At 56.6% G+C, this 20851-nt stretch overlaps 6 protein-coding genes across 6 annotated transcripts; 4 read left to right on the forward strand and 2 right to left on the reverse strand.

Moving 5' to 3' along the window:
• Window positions 1-616: 616 nt before the first annotated feature.
• ISF_04872 (hypothetical protein) lies at window positions 617-1601 on the forward strand (the record flags this gene model as incomplete). The annotated part of the gene is made up of 3 exons (XM_018848477.1): window positions 617-858; window positions 991-1209; window positions 1256-1601. 3 exons carry the CDS (start codon window positions 617-619, stop codon window positions 1599-1601), a joined length of 807 nt encoding a protein of 268 aa, XP_018704203.1.
• A 1265-nt stretch (window positions 1602-2866) lies between these two features.
• On the forward strand, window positions 2867-3886 carry ISF_04873 (hypothetical protein; the record flags this gene model as incomplete). Its single annotated transcript, XM_018848478.1, has 1 exon — window positions 2867-3886. One exon carries the CDS (start codon window positions 2867-2869, stop codon window positions 3884-3886), a length of 1020 nt encoding a protein of 339 aa, XP_018704204.1.
• Window positions 3887-8380: 4494 nt separating this feature from the next.
• Window positions 8381-9208, forward strand: ISF_04874 (Barwin-related endoglucanase; the record flags this gene model as incomplete). The annotated part of the gene is made up of 1 exon (XM_018848479.1): window positions 8381-9208. One exon carries the CDS (start codon window positions 8381-8383, stop codon window positions 9206-9208), a length of 828 nt encoding a protein of 275 aa, XP_018704205.1.
• A 2560-nt stretch (window positions 9209-11768) lies between these two features.
• On the reverse strand, window positions 11769-14321 carry ISF_04875 (hypothetical protein; the record flags this gene model as incomplete). The annotated part of the gene is made up of 2 exons (XM_018848480.1): window positions 11769-13898; window positions 13968-14321. 2 exons carry the CDS (start codon window positions 14319-14321, stop codon window positions 11769-11771), a joined length of 2484 nt encoding a protein of 827 aa, XP_018704206.1.
• Window positions 14322-15709: 1388 nt separating this feature from the next.
• ISF_04876 (hypothetical protein) lies at window positions 15710-16584 on the reverse strand (the record flags this gene model as incomplete). Its single annotated transcript, XM_018848481.1, has 2 exons — window positions 15710-16437; window positions 16521-16584. 2 exons carry the CDS (start codon window positions 16582-16584, stop codon window positions 15710-15712), a joined length of 792 nt encoding a protein of 263 aa, XP_018704207.1.
• Window positions 16585-18953: 2369 nt separating this feature from the next.
• On the forward strand, window positions 18954-20831 carry ISF_04877 (Kelch repeat type 1; the record flags this gene model as incomplete). Its single annotated transcript, XM_018848482.1, has 1 exon — window positions 18954-20831. The coding sequence occupies one exon, from the start codon at window positions 18954-18956 to the stop codon at window positions 20829-20831; it is 1878 nt and encodes a 625-aa protein (XP_018704208.1).
• Window positions 20832-20851: the final 20 nt, after the last annotated feature.

Raw genomic sequence — 20851 nt, forward strand, 5'->3', positions numbered from 1 at the left:
AATAGGTATACCATACGACTCTCTTTTTTAGAAATCGACAAAGGAACTTCACTGTGAAGCCGGCCAAACTTGGAGTCCCGTTCCAGCACGGCTTATTAGAGGTAGGCACCTATGCTAGCTATGTAGTACTAAGCTCTTGAGTAGCAGCCGTTAAACCAACGGGTTAACGGCACACCAAGAGGCTTTCCAAATCATCAGACGACCATCTCAGCACAATATCAAGACATTTTACGGCATTGAGTGGGATGCAGACATATATGTAACGCCTTCATTATAGGTAGTTTATTACATGCAGATAAGCAGCCTTATCGGAGCTGCAGGCGGGTCTCGGGCTGCCTCGTGGGTTTATTAGTTCCAGGGTCCAGAACGCCGATCCGAGCGGGAGGGTCGGTCGAAATAATCATATAGACCGTATTGCACAAAGACGGCATTTGGAAAGGCCACCGCCTTGTCGAGGCCCTCACGCCTCGCTTTGGAGGCGAAAAAAATCAAAATCACCCTCAATCCGACTGTACCAAAAAAGCAGTCGCCTGCTTCCAATCCGCTTCAGTCCAACAACCCCGTCGCTACTTCGTCCCCCGATCAATCAATCCCGTCCCCCCGCTGCCCGTTTGCCATGGGAGACCTCGCCGACTCGCCCCCCCTCGGCGCCATCCACATCAGCGAGGACCTCACGCCGCTGCCGGAGCTGAAGCCCGCCGGCGACACCCACGTCACCTTTGACGGGCAGCTGGCCCGGCCGCTGCGGCTGCGCGAGGACCTGCGCACCGGCTGCGGCGGGCAGACGTGGCCAGCCGGCATGGTGCTCGGCAAGCACATGCTCCGCTACCACCGCCACGAGCTGCAGGACGCGAGAATGTGAGTTTTTTTGCTTTTCGTCTGGCAGAGGACAACACAAGGAAAGGGGGGGGGCAAGAGAATGATGCCTCCCCCGGCGCACGTCGGGAACCAACTGAAGTTTATGCTAACGCCGACACAACCCCGTTGCAGACTGGAACTCGGAGCCGGCGGCGGCCTCGTCGGCCTCGCTGTTGCGCTGGGCTGCGGCGTGGGGAGCCGTCTCATGCTGACGGACCAGCTGGAGATGCTGGACCTCATGAAGCACAACATTGCCCTCAACGAGGTCCAAGACAAGGCCACCGCCTCGATATTAAACTGGCAAGTACACCAAGCCCCTCCCCTCACCCAATTTTGGGATCAAAAGGAGACGTACCTTTCTCTTCTTTGTTGGCCGAACTCTAACCCGTTTCTTCAGGGGAGAGCCGCTGCCCCAAGCGGTCGTCGACTACCGGCCCAACGTCATCCTTGCCGCCGAGTGCGTCTACTTTGAGCCCGCCTTCCCACTGCTCATGCACACGCTGCGGAACCTCGTCGCACTCAACCCCACCGCCATCATCTACTTTTGCTTCAAGAAGCGCCGCCGCGCCGACCTGCAGTTCGTCAAGATGGCTCGCAAGGCCTTTGTCGTCACCGAGGTCCCGGACGAGGATCGTCCCGTCTTCGCCAGGGAGTCGCTCTTCCTCTTCACCTTTACGGCCAAGCCGCAGCCGCAGCAGCAGAAGAAGAAGCCGGTGGACGAAGCGGCGGCGCCCGTCTTGTAAAAAAACTAACCGCCAAACAGACGGATGCCAGCTCGGCCATCTAGCCTGCGCACACGTTGCGATGAACGCCGATAAGAACACACAGTAGTGTCTTTTTGCGTCGACCCGTCCGGTTTTCTAGGAAATCATCGGATTTCGCTTTTCCTCGTTCCGCGCCGCCAGCCCTTCTCCGTTGGCCTGATGTCGGCGCATGGTTGGTTGCGGTTGCTCTGGAATGCGCGCCGTTCAACCCGCGCGGAATGCCAGCATCAGGCTGCAAGCTGCCTGAGCGCTTCCCCCCCCCCCCCAATCCGATGGATCGAATCTGACATGGTTCAAATCGAAGCAAACCACACGGGGCACGCTATCAGTAAAGCATGGAGTCCAGGCGGAAGCTGTCCGGATGGGCGTTCCATTGCTGACATGCAGCCACGTGCTACGCTGGCCGCCCTACCTTTTTCTTCTTACCCTCCGCTACCCTTGTCAGCCTCCTTCTTCCCTCGACTCGCACAAATTTTGTTTCTCGGCATTATCCGCGGAAAGTACATGAGACGGCGCATAAATTTGCCATTATATATAATACACCGGGCGACTTCATATAGCCCACTCACGACGCGAATAGATGACATGATATACGAAAATAGATATAGACTCAACACAAGACAAAAATATCAATAGAATCAACGCGAGAAAACAGCAACAGCTTTTTGTCTTCTTTTAGCTGAATACGTTGTAAGTGGAAGCCCAACAACCTTGCCCGCCCGGGATCCCACTCTCTCTCCAAACCCAGGTTCAAGCTTATTCTGGCGCCTTGCCGGGCCAGCCAAGGCCGGATTAAAATCTGACAAACCCGCCCCGGCTCCTTTCCAGCTGGCCAAGCCAAGCCTCGAAGTTCCAGCCCCAGCGTCAGATGAGGATTTGGGGCTAACTAGAGCAGCAAGAGAAAGAGGGCTCGGGAAAATCATGCTCGATTAGGAAACTGAAGCAGCGCATGGGGCAGCTCTCATTAGGCGTCGCCCAGGTTCTTATCAATTTAATCCATGAGAATAGGCAGGGGGGCTTTATTAAAAGGAGCTTGCTTGGTAGCTGAAGGTGTGTATATGTATACCGTCTAGCCCTGTGAGCTCCTGGTCGGTGCTTGGTTGGTGTTCATGTATTGTTGAAATAGGATATTCGGTCTCCTTGTCAACTTACACATTTTCTTTCCTTGGACGTTAAATACACAACAACACACATTCCTTCTTCACTCCTTTCCTTTTCCCTCTCCTGACGAAACTCGCCAGACGATGCCGGCCAACGGCGCGGCGCCCTCGCCCGTCTTCACACTCTTCACCCGCCTCCCCTGCGAACTCCGCCTCGCCATCTGGGAGCACGCCCTGCCCTCCTCCCGCGACTTCGACCTCTGCGCCGTCTACTTCTTCCGCGACTGGAAGTGGAACCCCCACGAACCCTCCTCCTCGCGCCCCGTCCTCGAGACCGACGACGAACTCGGCGAGGACGTCGTCAACCCGCACGTTCCCCTGCCGCACCTGCCACACGTCTCCGTCTGCCACGAGGCGCGCTCCGTCGCCCTGCGCTGGGCCGCCGCGCGCCAACCCCACAACCGCCTCGCCGCCGGCCTCCAGGTCCACGAACGCGCGTGGGACGAGGACGTCGACGCCGGCGGGCGCCTCGCCGTACGCGCGTGGCAGCCGCGCCGCGACGCCGTGTACGTCGGCCGCGAGCGCTGGGACGACTTTTGCCGGCGGCCCTGCACCTTTCCGTTTGACGGGCAGGCGGCCGTCTACTACGGGACCGTCGACGGCGGGTACGCCGCCGCCTCCCACCACCACCACCATCACAGCCTGTTCGGGCGCCCCGCGCCGCGCGGGGTCGAGATCCGCACGCTCGCGATACCGGCGGGTGCGGACATCCCCGGGCGCGCGCTGGCCGGCCTGCTGCACTGCCTGCCGAACCTGGAGCGGCTGAGGCTCGTGTACGGGCCGCTGCCGCAGCCGCACGAGCGCGAGGACGAGCCGCTCGTGCCCCGTCGGTGGACGCTCCGGAGCGCGGACGGCGTGCCCGACGGCGTGCGGGTGCACCACTACACGGACGCACCGATGGGAGGCGGCCGGTACGCGCCGCGTGAGGAGGATGGGGAGCCGCTGCGCGGGGAGGCCCTGCGGAGGCACGTCGACGAGGTGGAGAGGATGCTGCTCAGGGAGGTGAAGCGCTGCGAGGTCGAGAGCGAGGCCCGCGACGCCGTCGAGAGCCACGACCGCTTGCCGTTCACCCTCGAGGCCGCGGTGTTTGAGCGAGGCTACTGATCCTCCTTCTCCTCCCTTTCTTTACGATTACACTCTCTTCTTCTTCTTCTTTTGTTTCTTGTTCTTTTTACTTGCGGCAGATACCATGTCCGCTATACATAAAAAGTCTCGGGGCCAGAGGCAAGCCGTACATATTGGCCGGCAGTTGTTGTCATCATTCAGGCTCCCCAGGTTGAGCAGAACCCAACCAACGTACATACACCACCCAACATTCATTGCATAATAGCGAAATTCGTTCGTCATCCTTGCATTTTTCAAAAAAGAAATGTTACCTGTCAGTTCCGCGGGAAATAAATAAGTGAGATTGAGTGCATAATTCCGTTCTCGTGCATACTAATTCGGCCTCATGCATTGCCTGCCGCGAGCGAGGATGCAGTGCTTCAGCGACTGGGCACAACTCCAGCATCAGACGACTCCTTTCTTTTCCACCCAATTGCCGAGAGACGTGGCCCTGCGGCAGGGTCGTCCATCTCGTCCTTCTGCTGCATGCCACCGTGTAGATGAACGGAACAAGAAGAATAACGGGGGCACGGCACATGTAGCGCGTGATCAACGCCAAAAACATATCCCGTCATTTTCTGTGCTGGACTTGTTTACTTGACTGTGAATGTGAGTTGGCATCGAATGCGGTGACACAAACAATGTACAAAGCAATCAATGTCTGACCAGAATAGACCACGGTCCGTTATGTCAAGCTCCCAACTAAGGTGCCAGACTCAGTTTCGAGTCCGTAACCCCGGCTATTGACGTAGTTGGTCCAACTAGTTAGAAACTCACCGGCTGTCGGGGTTCGTCATGGCGAGACGCGAGCCGTCCCCCAGAACGGGATAAGCAAACGCCGCGCCGGCGCCAAGGAAGAGCTGGATCAGCAGTCATGGTTACAGTTCAGCTATGCGGATGATAATTTCTACACATTCGAGTAAATGAATGAATTGTCGCGGATGGGTGGTGCGCGTGAAAGCCCAACACCGTCCCCTTCCTATTACGACCTGTTGACGCCGAGCCTTGCACCATAAGCAAACTAGTAGGCCTATAAGCCACGCCTAAAGTCGCCAAGAGCAGATGAAAAACGTGTGCGACGATGGCGGCCGGCAGTGGTAGGACGGTTTCTAGACAAGAAAACAATGTTGTACGTTGGTTTCAGTTTTGTGTACGTGCTCGGTGTTGCGACGGTTGCTGGTCAGTTGAATCAAAAAGGCGGCATGCATGGCGGAGGGATCGCTCGGTGGCGAATTCAACGGCTACAGGGGTTGGTAGCGTGGTCATGGGATTTAGGCAAGTCGGTGTAGATGGCCAACCATGAGATGTTATTGCCGAGATGGTTTACCAGAGGCCGCGGCGCTTATGCAGCTGCGATGCTCTTAGATAAGGCTTGGTGCTGGGTTGTAGATTAAAAGCTGCGACGGCAGGGTCTGGCCGTTAGATTGCTGCGCATGCGGCTTGTCGCAATGGACAGGCGGCCTGGATTCCCCAGACTCTAGCACCGGGATTTCACCAAGAAAGCTGCAGGCGATAGATGTAGGCGATAGATCATAGACTTCAGTAGGCGGGCGTGGTCGGGCACAGGCGGGCGCAACGCAAGATGGGTGCAAAGGTTATGAGCTGAAGAACGGCTGCATCTGCGCCGCATGTCTTGGTGCACAGTACTGCAGTGGGTGAGAAGATAGTTTCATGCGCGGGCATGCGAAAGAGCAACAACAGCGGGACGGCGAGTGCAGACGCTCCCCAGGTTCGTCCGGACCGAGGCAGCGAGCACAATCGATTGACGGATATATGGACGGTGAGTTTTTTGCGGGGAAGAGTCCAGACCGAAGAATCTGCCTTGAATCGTCGTCCAGCCACACCCACGCATTGTACAACGGATTACCTTTTTTGAGGTGTGGACGGCGGCGTAGCTGATTGGACGGCTGCGAGGAGGGAGGAGCGAAAGAAGGCTTTTAATGGATTGCTCGTTGTTTCCAGAAACTGATTCAAGAAGGCTGATTCAGTATGTTTCTTTGACTGATTCAGCACAGTCCGCTTTTTGCAAAAACTTTGTTTTTTCTACAAACATGTGTATGCCTCGGACGTCGACAAAGAGACAGGTCAGTGATCGGTAAAGTAAAAAAAGGAAACAAGAGTCATGGACTCATGGTGGGATGGTTGATGGGCCGCTGAAACAAATGCCGCCTGGAGTCGTGTGTATGTAACTACTGCACGAAGGAGCCGTACGATACTGTCAACTGATAACGTTAGTCTGGTCTGATACGTATGTATACATATGCGCCGAGAGCGTTGTGAGACACGAATGACAGCATCGAACAATCTGCATGTCTCTGCCAGCAAAGCGGCGGTACCACAGCAGGCGCCCGGGAATGAGACTGGGCAATGTGTCGACCGGGTATCAAGTGTTTGGCTTGGCGAACGGTGAAGAGACGGTAGACGGTAGCGAGCGGGCGCAGCGGAGGCAGAGTGGTTGCAGGCAATACCGCGATACGAGAAATGGGGGAAGGGGGAGGAGGCCGCCATCTCGCCATCTCATCTCTCCCAACAACAAGGGAGAAGAAGCAGGTTTCCTGGTGAAAAAATAGCGAAGCCAAGAGAAACGCCGGAAAAAGAATAGCGCGAGGAACACAGCCAATCAGGAGCCATGAGTACCTGGCCACGCCAACGGTGGATCTGTCAGTGTTTTAGGCGGTATTCGGTGGCAGAATCCATCGCACTGCCTGCAGATAGACGTGGCAAGGATTTTGTGGAAGTTTCAGGCCCCCGGCAGACTTATTTGGGTAACTATTGACCGGCTGCTGGCGTCGACAAAGTCTGCAGCAGAGGGTGCAGGGCTTGATTGAGTGCGCGGTTTTTGATACATACAGTAAGACGGAGTCATCAGCAAGCTGCAGGTACCCTATAGGCTATTGGTGGTGTACGGCGCAGCGGTCGGACCTCACTTTCGCCAATCAGGGTGATGCTTTACGTGGTGTATGTGGCTCCACTGGATGCGACTCCCGCGACTGGGATTTGTTACTGGTTATCCGTGGTTTTATAAAGGGTGCGCGAGTGCGGCGCGTGCATGTGCTTGCCTCTGCCAGTACCAGAACAACATGTCAGCTGCAAGGTCAGGCAATATGGTACCTGCATTGCGTCGTTATGTATTGATTGGAAGCAGGTAAATGCGTTGTTGAAACTTGAGAGTGGTTCGATGTCATGCCCAGCGATTCGCGGGGAAGATTCAGCGTCGTTGGGTTCGTCAACTAAATTAATTGTCCGGTCCTGTCGGCTAATTAATTTCTGGAACCCAATAGCAAGCAACTCGTTTTGTCTCCTCCTTCCTATTCAACTTCCCGATAGTTAGGCAAGTGTCGCTCTTTTTCCTGAATAAAAAATTGAATTTTTTTTTTTTTTTTTTGCCTTGATATCTCAGCAGCCAAAAACCACGCACGCCATGTTGAGGGAAAGATTCTAGACCGCCAACAGTCTCCAGCAAGGCTGTCCACAGCGGACACCTTTTTAGCTTTTCAGCGGGCTTGTGGTGGTGTTAGTGCCCTGTCAACCAGTCTGTGAAAATTCAAAATAAAAGAAAAATGGGAAAAGAAAAATCCAGATGGCCCACTAAAACGATGCGCCACTGGACGAAGAGATCAGCCCGAATCCTTTCCAGTTCTATTCACGGCTTGCCAAGTCGCTCCCCGGCCAGTGGCAGTGCGGACGATACTTGGTAACGCACCACCGCCAACACCACCAACCATTTTGGGCCGCCAGTCGATGTACTCCGGTCCCTGTCAATGGTCCCCTGCTGGGTCTGTCCCCCCCCCTTCTTCTCGTTTTCTCCCCTGGAAATCCTCTCGCTAGTCAGGTACCTCAGGTACCTCCGAGCCATCCCAGCCCCTGCCGTGTGGTACCTGGACAGGGGCACGGAAACCCAAGCCCAGGCACCCTGCAGCAGGCAAACTGCCTCCTCGCGACTCACAAGGTTGCCATGAGGTTGTTACTTGCTGTACCTGTTGGGTACGTACCCAGGTACCCAGCCTGTTTCCCCCCTCCCCCCCCTTCCAGGTACCATTAGTCGTACCCTCCACATTCCCAACTTCCCTCTCCACCCTCCTGCCTCACCTTGCATCGCACAAATACGTTCCCTCTTCTTCTTCTGACTTACTTCTACCCTCCCTTCTTGTTCTCTTTCCTTCACAACCTTACCGACTTTCCTTGACTCTTGCCGTGCTTCCCTCCTTTAAGCCCGCCAAGATACACAATATCTGCATTACGCAACCGTCCCCTCACGCCTAGACAGGTCGTTATATAAATCCACCTCCGTCTTCATTCACGACGACACCACGCTTTACGCGACCCAACCCAACCCAACCTCACACTCCTTGCATTGGCTGTGCCAACAACAATCGCAACAACCTACAACTCACTCTGCTTCTCTCCGCTGCTTCGCTGTGCCTAGCGCCCTTCCAACCACAACTATAACCAACTCGCTTTGAAAGCCAGTTACCACCTACCTACCGATTCACCATGAAGTCCTTTGCTCTTGCCACCGCCGCTCTTTTCGCCGTCGTCGCGGCCAAGCCAGTTCAGCGCCGTGATGGCATCACCGTCACCACGACCGAATGGGTCACTGAGTATGAGACTGTCACCGAGATCGTGGATGTGAGCACCACCCTCTATATCACTCCTGGCCAGTCCGTCCCTACCGATCTCACCTCCATCATCCCTGGGCCTACTGATGGTCAATTCTTCGAGACGCCTTCCGCGCCGTCGCCCGCGCCCGCACCCGAGCAGACCTCTGTCGCCGCCCCTCCCCCTTCGTCTGCTCCTCCTCCTCCTGCCGCGCCTACCACTACCGCCGCGCCTGCTCCTCCTCCTCCTCCTCCTGCTTCTTCTTCCTCTGCCCCCCCTCCCCCTCCTGCTGAACCTACCACCACTGCCGCCCCGGCTCCTGCCCCGGCTCCTTCCTCGCCTTCTCCGGCCGCCCCCACCGCTTCCGCTCCGGAGTCTTCACCCGCGGAGGCTAAGCCCAGCGGTGATGTCAAGTCCGGCCAAATCACCTGGTACAATGTTGGCATGGGTTCTTGTGGTGTCGATGATTCCGGTAAGGACAACACAGAAAACATCGTCGCCCTCTCCCACGAGCTCATGGGCACCCAATCCAACAACAACCCCATGTGTGGCAAGACAATCACCGTCTACGGCGACAATGGCAAAACCGCCCAGGCCGTAGTCCACGACAAGTGCATGGGCTGCGCCGCCAACAACATTGATGTCAGCGAAAAGCTCTTCAAGGACATTTACGGTGACCTCGGCATTGGCCGTCAGTCGATTAAATGGGCCTTCAACAACTAAACACTTGGTTGTGACATTTGCCCTTGAATGTGCGCAGCGAGGCTGGAGCCTTGCACACACGAGCCGCCCTCTCAACCTTGTCAGGACGAGACCTGCAGAGGCGCTCACAGCTGTACCTGGAAATGGCGAGACCTTTCGTTCGTTTACTTCTCTGTATATACATTTTCTCGTCATTCGCTCTTTCTCAGCTTGGTCTTGGAGATTGACAGGACGGACGTTATGAGACACGCAAACACACTCGTTTACATGCAGATAGATCGCACACACTGGGATATAGATATGGGAACCATTTACAACTATGTCACTGGATATAGCTAGATGAATGAATTCAACCTTTTTTGCGAAGAAAAACATTAGCCAATCATTACAAATGGAAATTGTCGATTTAGGCCCAAACTAGAGTAATGAACCCTCGCCGTTGAGGGACTTCCAACGGCGCGCCACTGCGTGATATGGTCTCGACCCTTTGACGTGCAGACGCAAGTACCACTACATAGTGCATAGTTACATGGTGACTGGTGTTGACCGCGTAAACCTAGATATGGGCAAGGTCATGTTCTTCGTCGCGAAAAAAAGCACCATTGGTCTTGTTCTAGGTTTTCCAGCAGAGTGGCAAGCCACAGCGGCTTGCCTTTTTCTGTAGCCGCTGGCTACCTCCATCCGGTCTGATGTGCGCGGTTTTTTTTTTTTTTTTACACCTGCGAACCTGCGACTCCGTCCGTGGTCAGGTCGGACCAGGCCGAGGGCCGCCTACCCGGTATGAAACAACGACCAGACGACGTAAACACGTCCTGCAGCAAAGGCGCCGCTGCAGGGTTCACTTTAATGGCGCAAGGGAAGGGGATTTGTGTAATTTTGGTATTTCACGCACGGGGTAAAATAACCCGTCACAATTCCGTTTCATGCTGAATGCACTGTTAACGGAACGTAGGTCGTGCCGGTCAACAATACACGTGCGGTGTGAATGAGCATGCGGGTAGTACGCCAGCAACACGCTGCAATTTGAAACGGCGTCTGTTCACCACAAAGGCAGCGATATTGCGAAAAAGACAGAAAGAAAGACACAACAAAGGGAGCAGGAGGAGATTGATTGATTGATTTTATTGACGTCACGATGTTGCACACGACAGGAAGCAAAAAGAGCAAAAAAATTAGTCCTTGATGAGAATGGGATTCGAACCCATGAGGATTGCTCCACCAGGAAACATGTTAAGGTAACCTTAACCTGGCGCCATAACCAACTCGGCCATCTCACCGATGTTGAATGTCAGGTGAGCTATTTGATTATATGAGGTCATTGATTATGCCTTCGTCAATCAGATATTCTAATGGCATCTATTTATTGCACAAGCGCAAAACGAAATATGGTAGACTGCGGAAGTCGTAGCGACTCTCGCAGCGCGCTGCAACTGGAATTTTTTTTTTTAGAAGCCAACAAAATCGCACCTTCTTTTTTTTCCGAATGTCCCGGCAGGTCAAGAACCCTATTTATCTACGCATGTAGTCGGGATATGCCAGCCACTGGTACGAATGTAGCCATGCCAAGACATACGCAACTCACCAGTTAACATCGTCAGTCCTGGCTGCAACGCTCTGCACGCATGGTATGCACGACGTTTCCAAAATTCGCCAGCATTTGGCATGTTTCCATCTAGAAACCCGCTCAAAATCCACAGCATCATTTTCTAGCGGCTGATATTCCATCGGCTTGATGAGGTGCATTTTTGTTGGAATGGGCTTGACCTGGAACAAGTGTATGCGACTTGGGTCTCTAGTAAATCAGAGCCTTTGGGAAATGTCACTGGTTGTTTTAGACCATTATACTGGTAATGTCCCTACCGTCTCCGTACGGGGACACTCATCGATCGGATCATAGCTTCTTGAATCCAACGTTTTCCAGGTAGAATTTCGTTGGGGCCTTTGTGCAAGTCGCCCACGTTCCCAACAGGCGATCATGGTGTTTGGAGCTGCGATGGCAACTAAACTCCTATCAAGCGTCTATAGTAGAAAATAGAGAACCCGTAATCACAGTTGGTGAGATGGCCGAGTTGGTTATGGCGCCAGGTTAAGGTTACCTTAACACGTTTCCTGGTGGAGCAATCCTCATGGGTTCGAATCCCATTCTCATCATACATCTTATCTTTTTGCCTATATCCGCAACAGCGGCTATATTTTTTTTCGCCTATTCTTCGTCTTGTTTCATGCGAATTATTCAGTAATGGCAAGCGTCAAGAGTTTCCGCTGCTCTAAATCTCCTCCCTCTTACAATGTCTCATCAGCGTAGAAACGGTTCGTTCACGCATCTGGAATCTGTCTTGCATGAAAGTCGCCGCTAGCTGATCGAGCAGTTCTATTAAATCTTGTCAACATATGCCGATCGCTTCATATCGCCATGACGCATTGTGCAGCAAAAATATTAGACCCCACGCCTATATGTGTCAAGAGCTGAGACTCCTCAATGCCGCTGAAAGCTATCTATGGTCAAAAGTCAGAGACCTCTCGAAGGAGTCTCTCTCACAAAAAAAAAAAAAACGACACCCATAACGTGGTCAACATAAGTCTATAGCATACTAAGCAGGTCCTCCACGTATCGCCGAGTGTCGACCCCGATCCCCTGCGCAAGCCGTCCGACAGACTCGACGCCGCCAGCTCCCCCTCCTAGCCCCAAGCTGCCGCTCCCTGACGAGACGTGGTCGCTTGCGCGGCGTATCAGGAAAATTTCCTTGCTCGTCGTCGTCAGGCCCAGAACAACCGAGCCCACTCCCGCATCCGAGCCGGGCCGGGGCGAGGGCGGCGCCGACGTGCCCGGCGAGTTCCCCGGCAGATACTGAGTCGTCGCGCGGGACCCTGCCTCGCGCTGCACGAGTCGTGTCCAGACCACCCACCACCCGCGGCTCGTCTTCTGCGTGCGCTCCAAGTCCGTCACGCGCGGCGACCGCGTCCCGCTGTACACACCGAGGATGTGCAGATGCGTGTTGACGGCGTCGGCGCGGGACCACCGCAGCGACGACGCGTGGTCGTCGGCCGGGTACAGGTGGTCGGGGATGTTGGGCACCGTCGTGTGCACGGTCAGGTCGACGGGGTTCCAGATCAAGTCGTAGATGCCCGAGGCACCGCCGCTGCGGCCCGTGTCTGGCCGCTCGGGACGGTATTGGGTAGAGGTGAGGAGGGGCCGGCGAAGTGGCGAGAGCTGGTAATGCAAGGATCGATACAGAGAGTCCCATGCCAGAGAGTCTGTCCGCAGGCGAAACAGGAACACAAAGATGAAGGGCCGGTTGACATACACAACGACGCGTAGCTTCTGGGACTTGCTGTTTTCTTGGGCATTTGCGCCTGGACGCATGGAGCCACGCATCTGCACTTCCGTGAGCGTAGCACCGCCTGTGTCTGTTTGGCTATGCGGCAACTGGCCAGTGTGAACGCCGCTTATTCTGTTGTCCTCTAGTTCAGCATGGATGGTTCGCAGCACAGTACGGGCGTCGCGCTCGGATTCTGATTCATCAGACGCAGCGCCGTCGTCGTCATCGCCGCCGTATGCTTCCTCGATCTCACCCTTGAGGCCGATGAGATAATGACCAGCTGCTTCCTGAGATGGAGAGGGCTTAGGTGTGGGAGGTCTTTTGGGAACCGCTGGTTCTGCAGCCTTCGACTTAACTTGGTCGGCAGTCTTCGTCTTGTCTTGGTCGGCAGCTTGCTCGGTGGAAGATCCAGAAAGACCAGGGACACCAGGAATGGTCCAATATTGACCATAGCCAAGCTTTAGGTAGCTCACCATCTTATCAAGTTTGCCATCTTCAGCTCCAGCAACCTGTGGTGTAGATACTTGGCCGCCGCTCTTTGCACCCTCAACCGGCTTATCGTCCGTTGTACTAACTGGCGTGTTGGGTGTCGGAGGATCGGACTTCTTGGTTTTCAGCTCCTTAATTGTTGACTCGCTGCTTTGCGTCGAGAGCCCCGTAGGTTTTGTTTGGCTCACGCCTTTTGAATCCGCTGCAAGTGCCTTGGTGATGTCACTTGGAGGATTAGCTTTCTTCGGTCGCGTCTTTCGTGTTGAGATTGGGCTCTCAATCACTCCGTATGCATGTTCTCCCCATGTGTACAGGTCCTCCATCCAGTGCGTCACGTCTCTCAGAGACTTCCTGGAAAGTGCACCTGTGCCTAGGAAGATGGCTCCGTCGTCTATTGAAGGCTCCCTCCCACTGCCTAACCAAGGCGGCGCAGCTTGGCCTCTTGATTCTGATACATTGTCATCCACGCTGCCAAACTTGGACACGACTAGGTCCACGAGACCCTCTGTCCTTCCAACCAGGCCTTCGAGTACCTCGCGCTCGCCGCTGCCGCGCTCTTCTTCGCCGACACCGACGCCAAGCTCACCCGAGGCCGCAATATTGATGCCCTGATAAATATCTCTGGCGGGGTTCCCGTGTAGCAGGACATTCCAGGTGGACAGGTAGAGATCCCAGTAGCGGCTGAGGACCGCGACGAACTTGTGTCGTGGTAGGCGTAAAAACAGAGAGCTCAGGGAGACATCGTGATGCATTAAGAAGATGCGATGCGCGCGCTGGAGATCACGTAATACGAGGGCTGCGGGTTTCATTTCCTTGGTGTTGTGGTCATACTTTTCCTCTTGCGACTCACCATTCTTGGTGATGAGCCGCGGTGGCAACGGTGTCTTGTTAAGATCGATGCTCTGGACAATGAATCAGAAGGATCAGCACCTAACACGGCGGGCCAGTCGCTCGTTGGGTCGTTGACTTACCGCCAAGATCCACCACCCGGACTCGAGCTCGTGCACAACGACCCTGGTGGTCTCCGTCTCGATGCTGTCGACGGGGTCGCCGTCAGTGAAACCGCGGCTGAAGCTGACCATGCCCTGGGCGAGGCCGATCTGGCGCAGGCGCTCATTGCGCTCGTCGGGCGAGATGCCCTCGGCCGGGCGGCCTCTTGTGCGCGCGCGTCGTCTCTTAGCGGGCGCGGCGGCCTGCGAGGTGACGGAGGAGTAGTAGACTATCTGGTCGTCGATTGTATCGTCGGAGTCGCCGAGGGATGGATTATAGATGGCGAGGAAGCCCAGCTGCGCGGGGACAGGGGTGCCCGACGCGGGGGCCGCCATGACGGGCTGGGTGAGACAAGCGCGCGGCGAGCAAACGCCTGGTATTCTTGAACAGCAGGTATGCGTGTGAGATACTCTTGATGGAATGACCCCTCAATTTCAGACCCGGTACCCCACGTCGAACCTGGGCTGGGCATGGCCAGTTGCGTGTTGAAGAGGGCACGGTTGCGTGTTTGGCGGGGCAGCGGTTGAAGGAGGTACGTCGTGGTGACGAGGCTGCAACGCGCTTGCGCTCATAGGCCGGATACATCCGTCAGCCACAGTTTAGATGATGTATGACTAGTAGAAATATTGTCATTTCTTTTCAGTTCAAGAGAATTTTAATTTCCTTGGATATTATAAGCTTTACTTGCCCTTCTAACAAGGAAGCCGCCTTGAAGCTCAGTGGCAGGCTACTGTACCTATGACGCAGTTGTGGGGAGCCTACTAATGTATGAAGCATAACATTACAGCGTTTGCTATGTAGTTCTCTTTCTACAAACGCAAAAGTCATTCACAACAAGACAAGAAAATTACAGTCATGCTATCATACTCGGTATCTCGAGATTCCGCCTAAAATGTCGGATGCACAGCCACACTCGCCTACAGCGTGTTTTCGCGTCTCTTCCGTTATGTATATGATACCTTGGGTCGCGTTCTGCTTATCACAAGTGGCGTCGCCCGCGTGGCGCACCTGCGACCAGATTGCTGCCAACTTGGGGGAATAGTTCAAGGCATAGCAACAGCGCTCCGAACTGGCCGTTACGGCGACTGTTGGAAAAGCCGTGACGCTCGTGATTGTGCCTTTGAGAAACTCATGAGCCAGCTCCAGCCCGAAAGCCTTGACCAGCTGGCCGTGTGTTTCCGTTGCGATGCCCACGACCTTGCAAGTTGAGTCGTTGCTCTCAGACACTCAATCACGAGATAGGACTGCGCACATCAGATGACTTGACCACTGTAAAATGGTAAACAAATGTTGGCAGCACTAATTAGAAATGTATGTACAACATACATTTATGTTGCAGCCGCTGCGGTGAAGAGGGCGGGCCGGCCCGCGCTGATGTTTGCCAATAATCTCGTGTACAGCAGCCCCCCCCGATCGGATCAGCCAGACAGCGCCAACACGTCTCGGGCGCTTAGCTGCAGCTTGGAAGAATGCATCGCGATGGAATTAGAAATTGCTTGCCTCGTGAGACCCGCTAAGAAGACTATATACAGATACATTATATGCATAAAATGGGCTCGTGTAGTTGACAACGCCGGGCTGTGTGAAGAAACAAATACACCCCCCCCCCCAGACTACTTCTCTCCATCTCTCCATCTCTCTATCCTGCTCAATCTGTGCCTTGTAGCATCCCGTCCACCAACTTGTCCGCCTCCCCCCCATCATTCTAACCGAGTGCCCCTCTTCACCTCTGCTGGTGGTCGCCGCTGGGCAGCTCGTGGACCTGGTTCTGCTGCACCGGCGCGTAGTAGCCCGCCGATGTCGACTCCGACTTGGGGTGCGAGGCGCCGTAGTACTGCTTGTTCTGCCAGTTGCCGTCGCCGCCGCCCATCTCCTGCGGCGCCTCCGCGGCGTCCACCTTGCTCCTCCCCCGCGCCGCCGCCCCGCGCCGCCGGAAGAACCAGACCGCGAGCCCGAGCAGCGCCAGCCCGGCCACCGGCCCCACGACCGCGCCGGCGATCCAAGCCTTGCTCGCGCCTCCACCACCGCCGGCGCCTGCGGACTCGGTCGGTGAGGCTGTCGGGCTAGAGGGGGTGCTGCTGCTTGGCGACGTCGTGACGCTGGCCGAGTTGCTCGTGGGCGTGCTGCCAGTCGAGGCGGAGGAGGGCTTGGTGCTCGTCGTCTTGGTGGTGGTGGGGGTGACGGGGACGGTGTCGCGGTAGGCCTCGAGGGCGTACCAGTACTGCGCGCAGAAGATGCTCGAGGTGACGTCGGCGCGGGCCCCGGGCGCGGACATGATGGACATGGTCTGGCAGACGGCGGAGCCCGGGCAGGCGCCGACGGCGAAGTTGTCGTAGCTGATCTTGTTGTCGTGGCAGGCCGTCGGCATCGGGCACCGGGTGCTCTTGTCGCAGCACACGGCGTACGTGCCGGACGTGGCGAAGGTGCCCCGGGGGCATGTGAGAGGCTCGGCTGTGGGTGAACGGTGTTAACAAGAGACTTCAAGTCGATGATGGAGCTGTATGCATGTTTGGCCAAGGAAGGGACCTGCGTACTCGTGCCGTCTGGGTGAATGTACCATCCCTCAAAGTTGGGGGAGGCAGTGACTTGGCTCGCCATGATGGATGGAAAAAGGTAGTATGTGATATAAATAAGACTCTGGATATGAGGATCAAGATGAGAGAGGGTATGTATGTCGCTGTCAGTACGGATACCAGATCACTCTATCCGTATGGGGAGGGACCTGCAGGTTGCAGCGAGGCAAGATCGAGAAACTTGCAGAGGAAGAAGCAAGGGCCCGGAAGGAAGGGGGAGTTTTGTATCACCGGCTGAAGAGATAGTTTGAGTCGGCGGCGGCGGGGAGGGCTTGCTGCACCTATCTGGATCCCTCAGCCAAAGCCTGATGCAGAGGAATACAGCAGGCAGGGGGGGGCCTGCATGATGGTGTGGGCAGAGACTGCAAAGAGTGGCATCCCCCAGGCAGAATAGGAGGACATGGGTGTCGATCAGAGCAATTGGCCTTGTTTGCTGCCCCCGTAGTGGTATGAAGTATTTATGTAGAAACTAATAAACGACTTTGTGACGGAGAATAATGCACATCTAACAAGAACAAGATCTGTAGCCCAATCGTCTCACGGAGTAACAGCCTTGGCTAACTAGGTAAACGAGTTGTGTAAATTGCTGCGGGCTCTTTCTCTAACTTGAAAGAGTTCAGGGCAACCCGTCTGGTTCTTACCAGCGTTGGGAACGGTTTCTTTTTCGTTTTAGCGAGAGGTCCCCAGATCTACAAGCAGGCTAGAACTTCAACTGCCGTGCCATGCAGTGCGGCTCGGCGTGTGGTGTCTGCAGGATCTGGACGAGGGAGGTAGCCTTGGGCGAGTAACTACAACTACGAATTACGCCCGCCCTCTTCATCAACTCTGCAGTATCAGGAATTCCAAATTAACGGGTGTCATGGCGAGTCCACCCTCCGTCTGGAAGCCACGAGCAAAAAGAAAATAAAAAGGTCAATAGGAAACAAGCCCCTGTAATGGGTGGGCGGCCTGGGGGGCAAGCCCGTCAGCTTGGCTATTGCAAGGTCAGCCTTGCCACACAACGCCAAGTACTACTGTAGACCCGGGAGCCAATGGCAACAGCATTGGAGCATCTCTTCTCGCAGTTGAATGGTGCTGTAAGCGCTGTGTTGCATTGCACTTCTCCACTGGAGGCTGTGAAATTTGGTTCTAGCTTGTTAGGCCGCCACGTTGAAGGGGGGCGGGATGGATCGAGGTCATGGAGTTTTGCGGCTCTTTTTTTTTTTTTCTTGCGGGAGGCGGTCGGAGGATGAGAGAAGACGGCCGGCTGAATAGGTTTTGGTTCAAGCGCCCGCTTCTATTTATGTCAATTCAAAAGAGTGTCGTCTGTCACTGTTGGACAGGAACCGTCGAAGGTGAACCGCTGGAAACGTCTTCGGCAGATGGGTCAAGCGCTCCCCTTATTAAACGTGATCGTCGGCGATTTCTCTTTTGGAAGTAAATTACGAGAAGCCCGTGACAGTCGCAGCATATTGAGGGGAGGAGGGTTTTCGATCTCAATGGTCAACCTGGAGGCGGCAAGTTTCAAAGGAAGCAAGCTGTTATGAGCATGGTCAATTTCCTTATCGAGACCATAGTCTGCAAAGTATTCTACTGTACGTGTGAATACTGATAGATGGATCATGGGGGCGGTCACCGTCTTGAAAGACAACGGCCTGTCTTGGCTGGGCTGTGCGAGTGCTATGTACTAAGAATAGCTCAGCGGAGTCCTTCACTCACTCACCAATAACTCACTGAAGGGTCTGGAAGGTCTGCAAACGCAGCGCTCAATGAGCGGTTCATTGGATATCCAGCAACGCGCGGGCAAAAAAGACTCTCGATATGAAAACGCGACAGAAAAACATTGACCGTGTGATGCGATGCGACGCGATTGCCTCATTTTCATCAACTTGCAACACCCACATCCCCATCCCATCTCACACGGCATGAATGTGCTCTTCGAAACAGACGCTGGGTCAGCCACTTGCACAGAGAAAGCTTGTCTCCACCTTGTATCTGGGGCAAGACGGGCTGTGCCAGGACAACGGACAACAGACAACAGACGAGGCTCTGTCTTTTCCAATGTCGTATATGACTTGCTTTTTTTTACATGCGTTTTTTTTTTTCGTTTTTGACATGAAACTTTGAATAGGCGACTTGTCCTTGCGAGCCAGATCTCTCCCTCCCCGGCTTCTCATTGCTTGAGTAGCTGCCTCGTATAGCCTCAGGCCGTTACCAGGTACCCGTCAACCTGGTGAGCTACCTCTCTCTCTGACAAGGTAGTACGTCATCCGTCCACCTCATCACCACCACGCCACAATACCGTGATCAAGGATTTCCTTTCCCTTCCTCTTCACAACCACCTTCATCGAGGCTTCCTCGCGCTGCCAACAGCATCGCTCAGCAACCAGAAACAAAACACATACACATACCGCCATGGAGCAGGTCAAGCTTCTCCGGCGTCGCACCGGCGACCTGCTCGCCAGTGCCCAGCAAAACATGGCCAGCACCCAGCAGAGCTTCCTCAGCAGCGCCCAGCAGAACCTCCCCGCCTTCTCCATGCCGCAGTTCAACCTCCGCACCCTCACCCAGTCCTCCTCCTCCCCTCCCGCCGAGCCCACCGCCACCTGGCAGCGCATCGACGACATCCCCGCGCTCCGCCGCTCCGGCCACTCCCTCGACATCGTCGGCGGCAGCGCCTACATCTTTGGCGGCGAGCTCGACCCGACGTCACCCGACGGCCGGCCCGAGCTCGCCGACAACGACATGCACGTCGTGCGCCTGCCCGTCAGCGGCGCCAGCACCGACTACCTCCGCATCCGGGCCGTCCCCGAGACGCCCGACGAGGTCGGCGACGAGGCCGCCTCGTCCGCCGCGGGGTCCGAGGTCGGCAGCGTCAGCAGCCCGTCCCGATCCAAGGGCAAGGGACGCGCTATCGAGATATCCCGACCGGACTTGGGCGACGTCCCCGCGCCGCGCGCCGGCCATGCCACGGCGGTCATCGGCTCCCGCATCTTTCTCTTTGGCGGCCACGGCCTCGGCCCCAACCCCGACGACGACACGACGACGACGCTGCCGCCGCCGCCGCTAGACGAGGCCGGCACCGTCTGGGTCTTTGACACGCGCACCCGCGCCTGGAGCCGCCTCGACCCGTCGCCCGCCGTCAAGGGCGGCGCCATCACCATCCACCCCGCCGCTCGCACCGGCCACTGCGCCGCCGCCACGGACAAGCCCCGCGATTTCGGCCCGACCACCACTGTCACCTCCTCCTCCTCCTCCTCCAACACCACCACAACAGCAGCTGCTTCTTCCACTCCCACACCCGCCGCCGCTCCCGCCAGCCCCACGACTCTGCGCGCCAGGGCGCAGAGCTGGCGCGACTGGGCCGTCGGCGACCTCCTCGCCACCGCCGTCGGCGCGCAGGAGCCCGCCGTCGGGCACGTCGCCGAGAACGCCGTCGACGAGGAGTCCCGCGGCTACGGCACGCTCCTCATCCACGCCGGCCGCCTCTCGACCAACGGCAGCACCCGCGGCGGCGACGTCTGGGCCTTTGACGTGCGCTCTCGGATGTGGTCCGAGCTGCCCGCCGCGCCCGCGCCCGCCCGCGACGCCGCTGCCCTGTGCGTCGGCCAGAACCGGCTCTTCCGCTTCGGCGGCATCGACGACGACGAGGCTGCTCTCGGCGGGCAGCTGGATTACCTGCCGCTCGAGGTGGAGACGGCGGACGACAGGCGGCGGCGCGGAGGAGCGAGGGTCGAGGTGGCGGTGCGCGCGCGCGACGCCTGGCAGACCATCGTGCAGCGCCCGACGAGCACGTACAGCAGCACCGTGACGCCCGCGACGCCGCTGTCCTCGCCACGCGCCTCGACCTTTTCGGAGAGCCTCGGTAGCGAGCAGCAGCAGCAGCAGGACTGGCCGTGTCCGCGCGGCGGCGCCGTCTTGGAGGCCGTCGGCCGCGAGGCCGTCGTGCTTGCGTTCGGCGAGAGCGCTGGCGGGCAGCCGCTGGACGACGTGTGGGTGTTCCGGGCGCCTCCCGCGCCGCTGCTGTCGGTCATGCAGGTCGTCGGCCGGCGGAACGCGACGGCGGCGGCGAGCGCCGAAGGGGGCCGGTGGACGCGGGTGGCGACGCGGCCGCACGACGAGGACGAGGAAGAGGAGGGGAACCGGCCGGCGGGAGCGTTGTTGCTGCCTCGGGCGCGGGGGCTGCTGGCCGCGGCGTCGATGAATAACCTCGAGGACAGCGGGTTGCTCGTCTGGGGCGGCCGGGGCGAGGCCGGGGCGAGGCTCGGCGACGGCTGGGTCTTGCGACTGTGAAGATCGCCGACGTGGAGTAT

This window comes from Cordyceps fumosorosea, assembly GCF_001636725.1.
Source record: "Cordyceps fumosorosea ARSEF 2679 chromosome Unknown scaffold_11, whole genome shotgun sequence".
Taxonomy (NCBI): Eukaryota; Fungi; Ascomycota; class Sordariomycetes; order Hypocreales; family Cordycipitaceae; genus Cordyceps; species Cordyceps fumosorosea.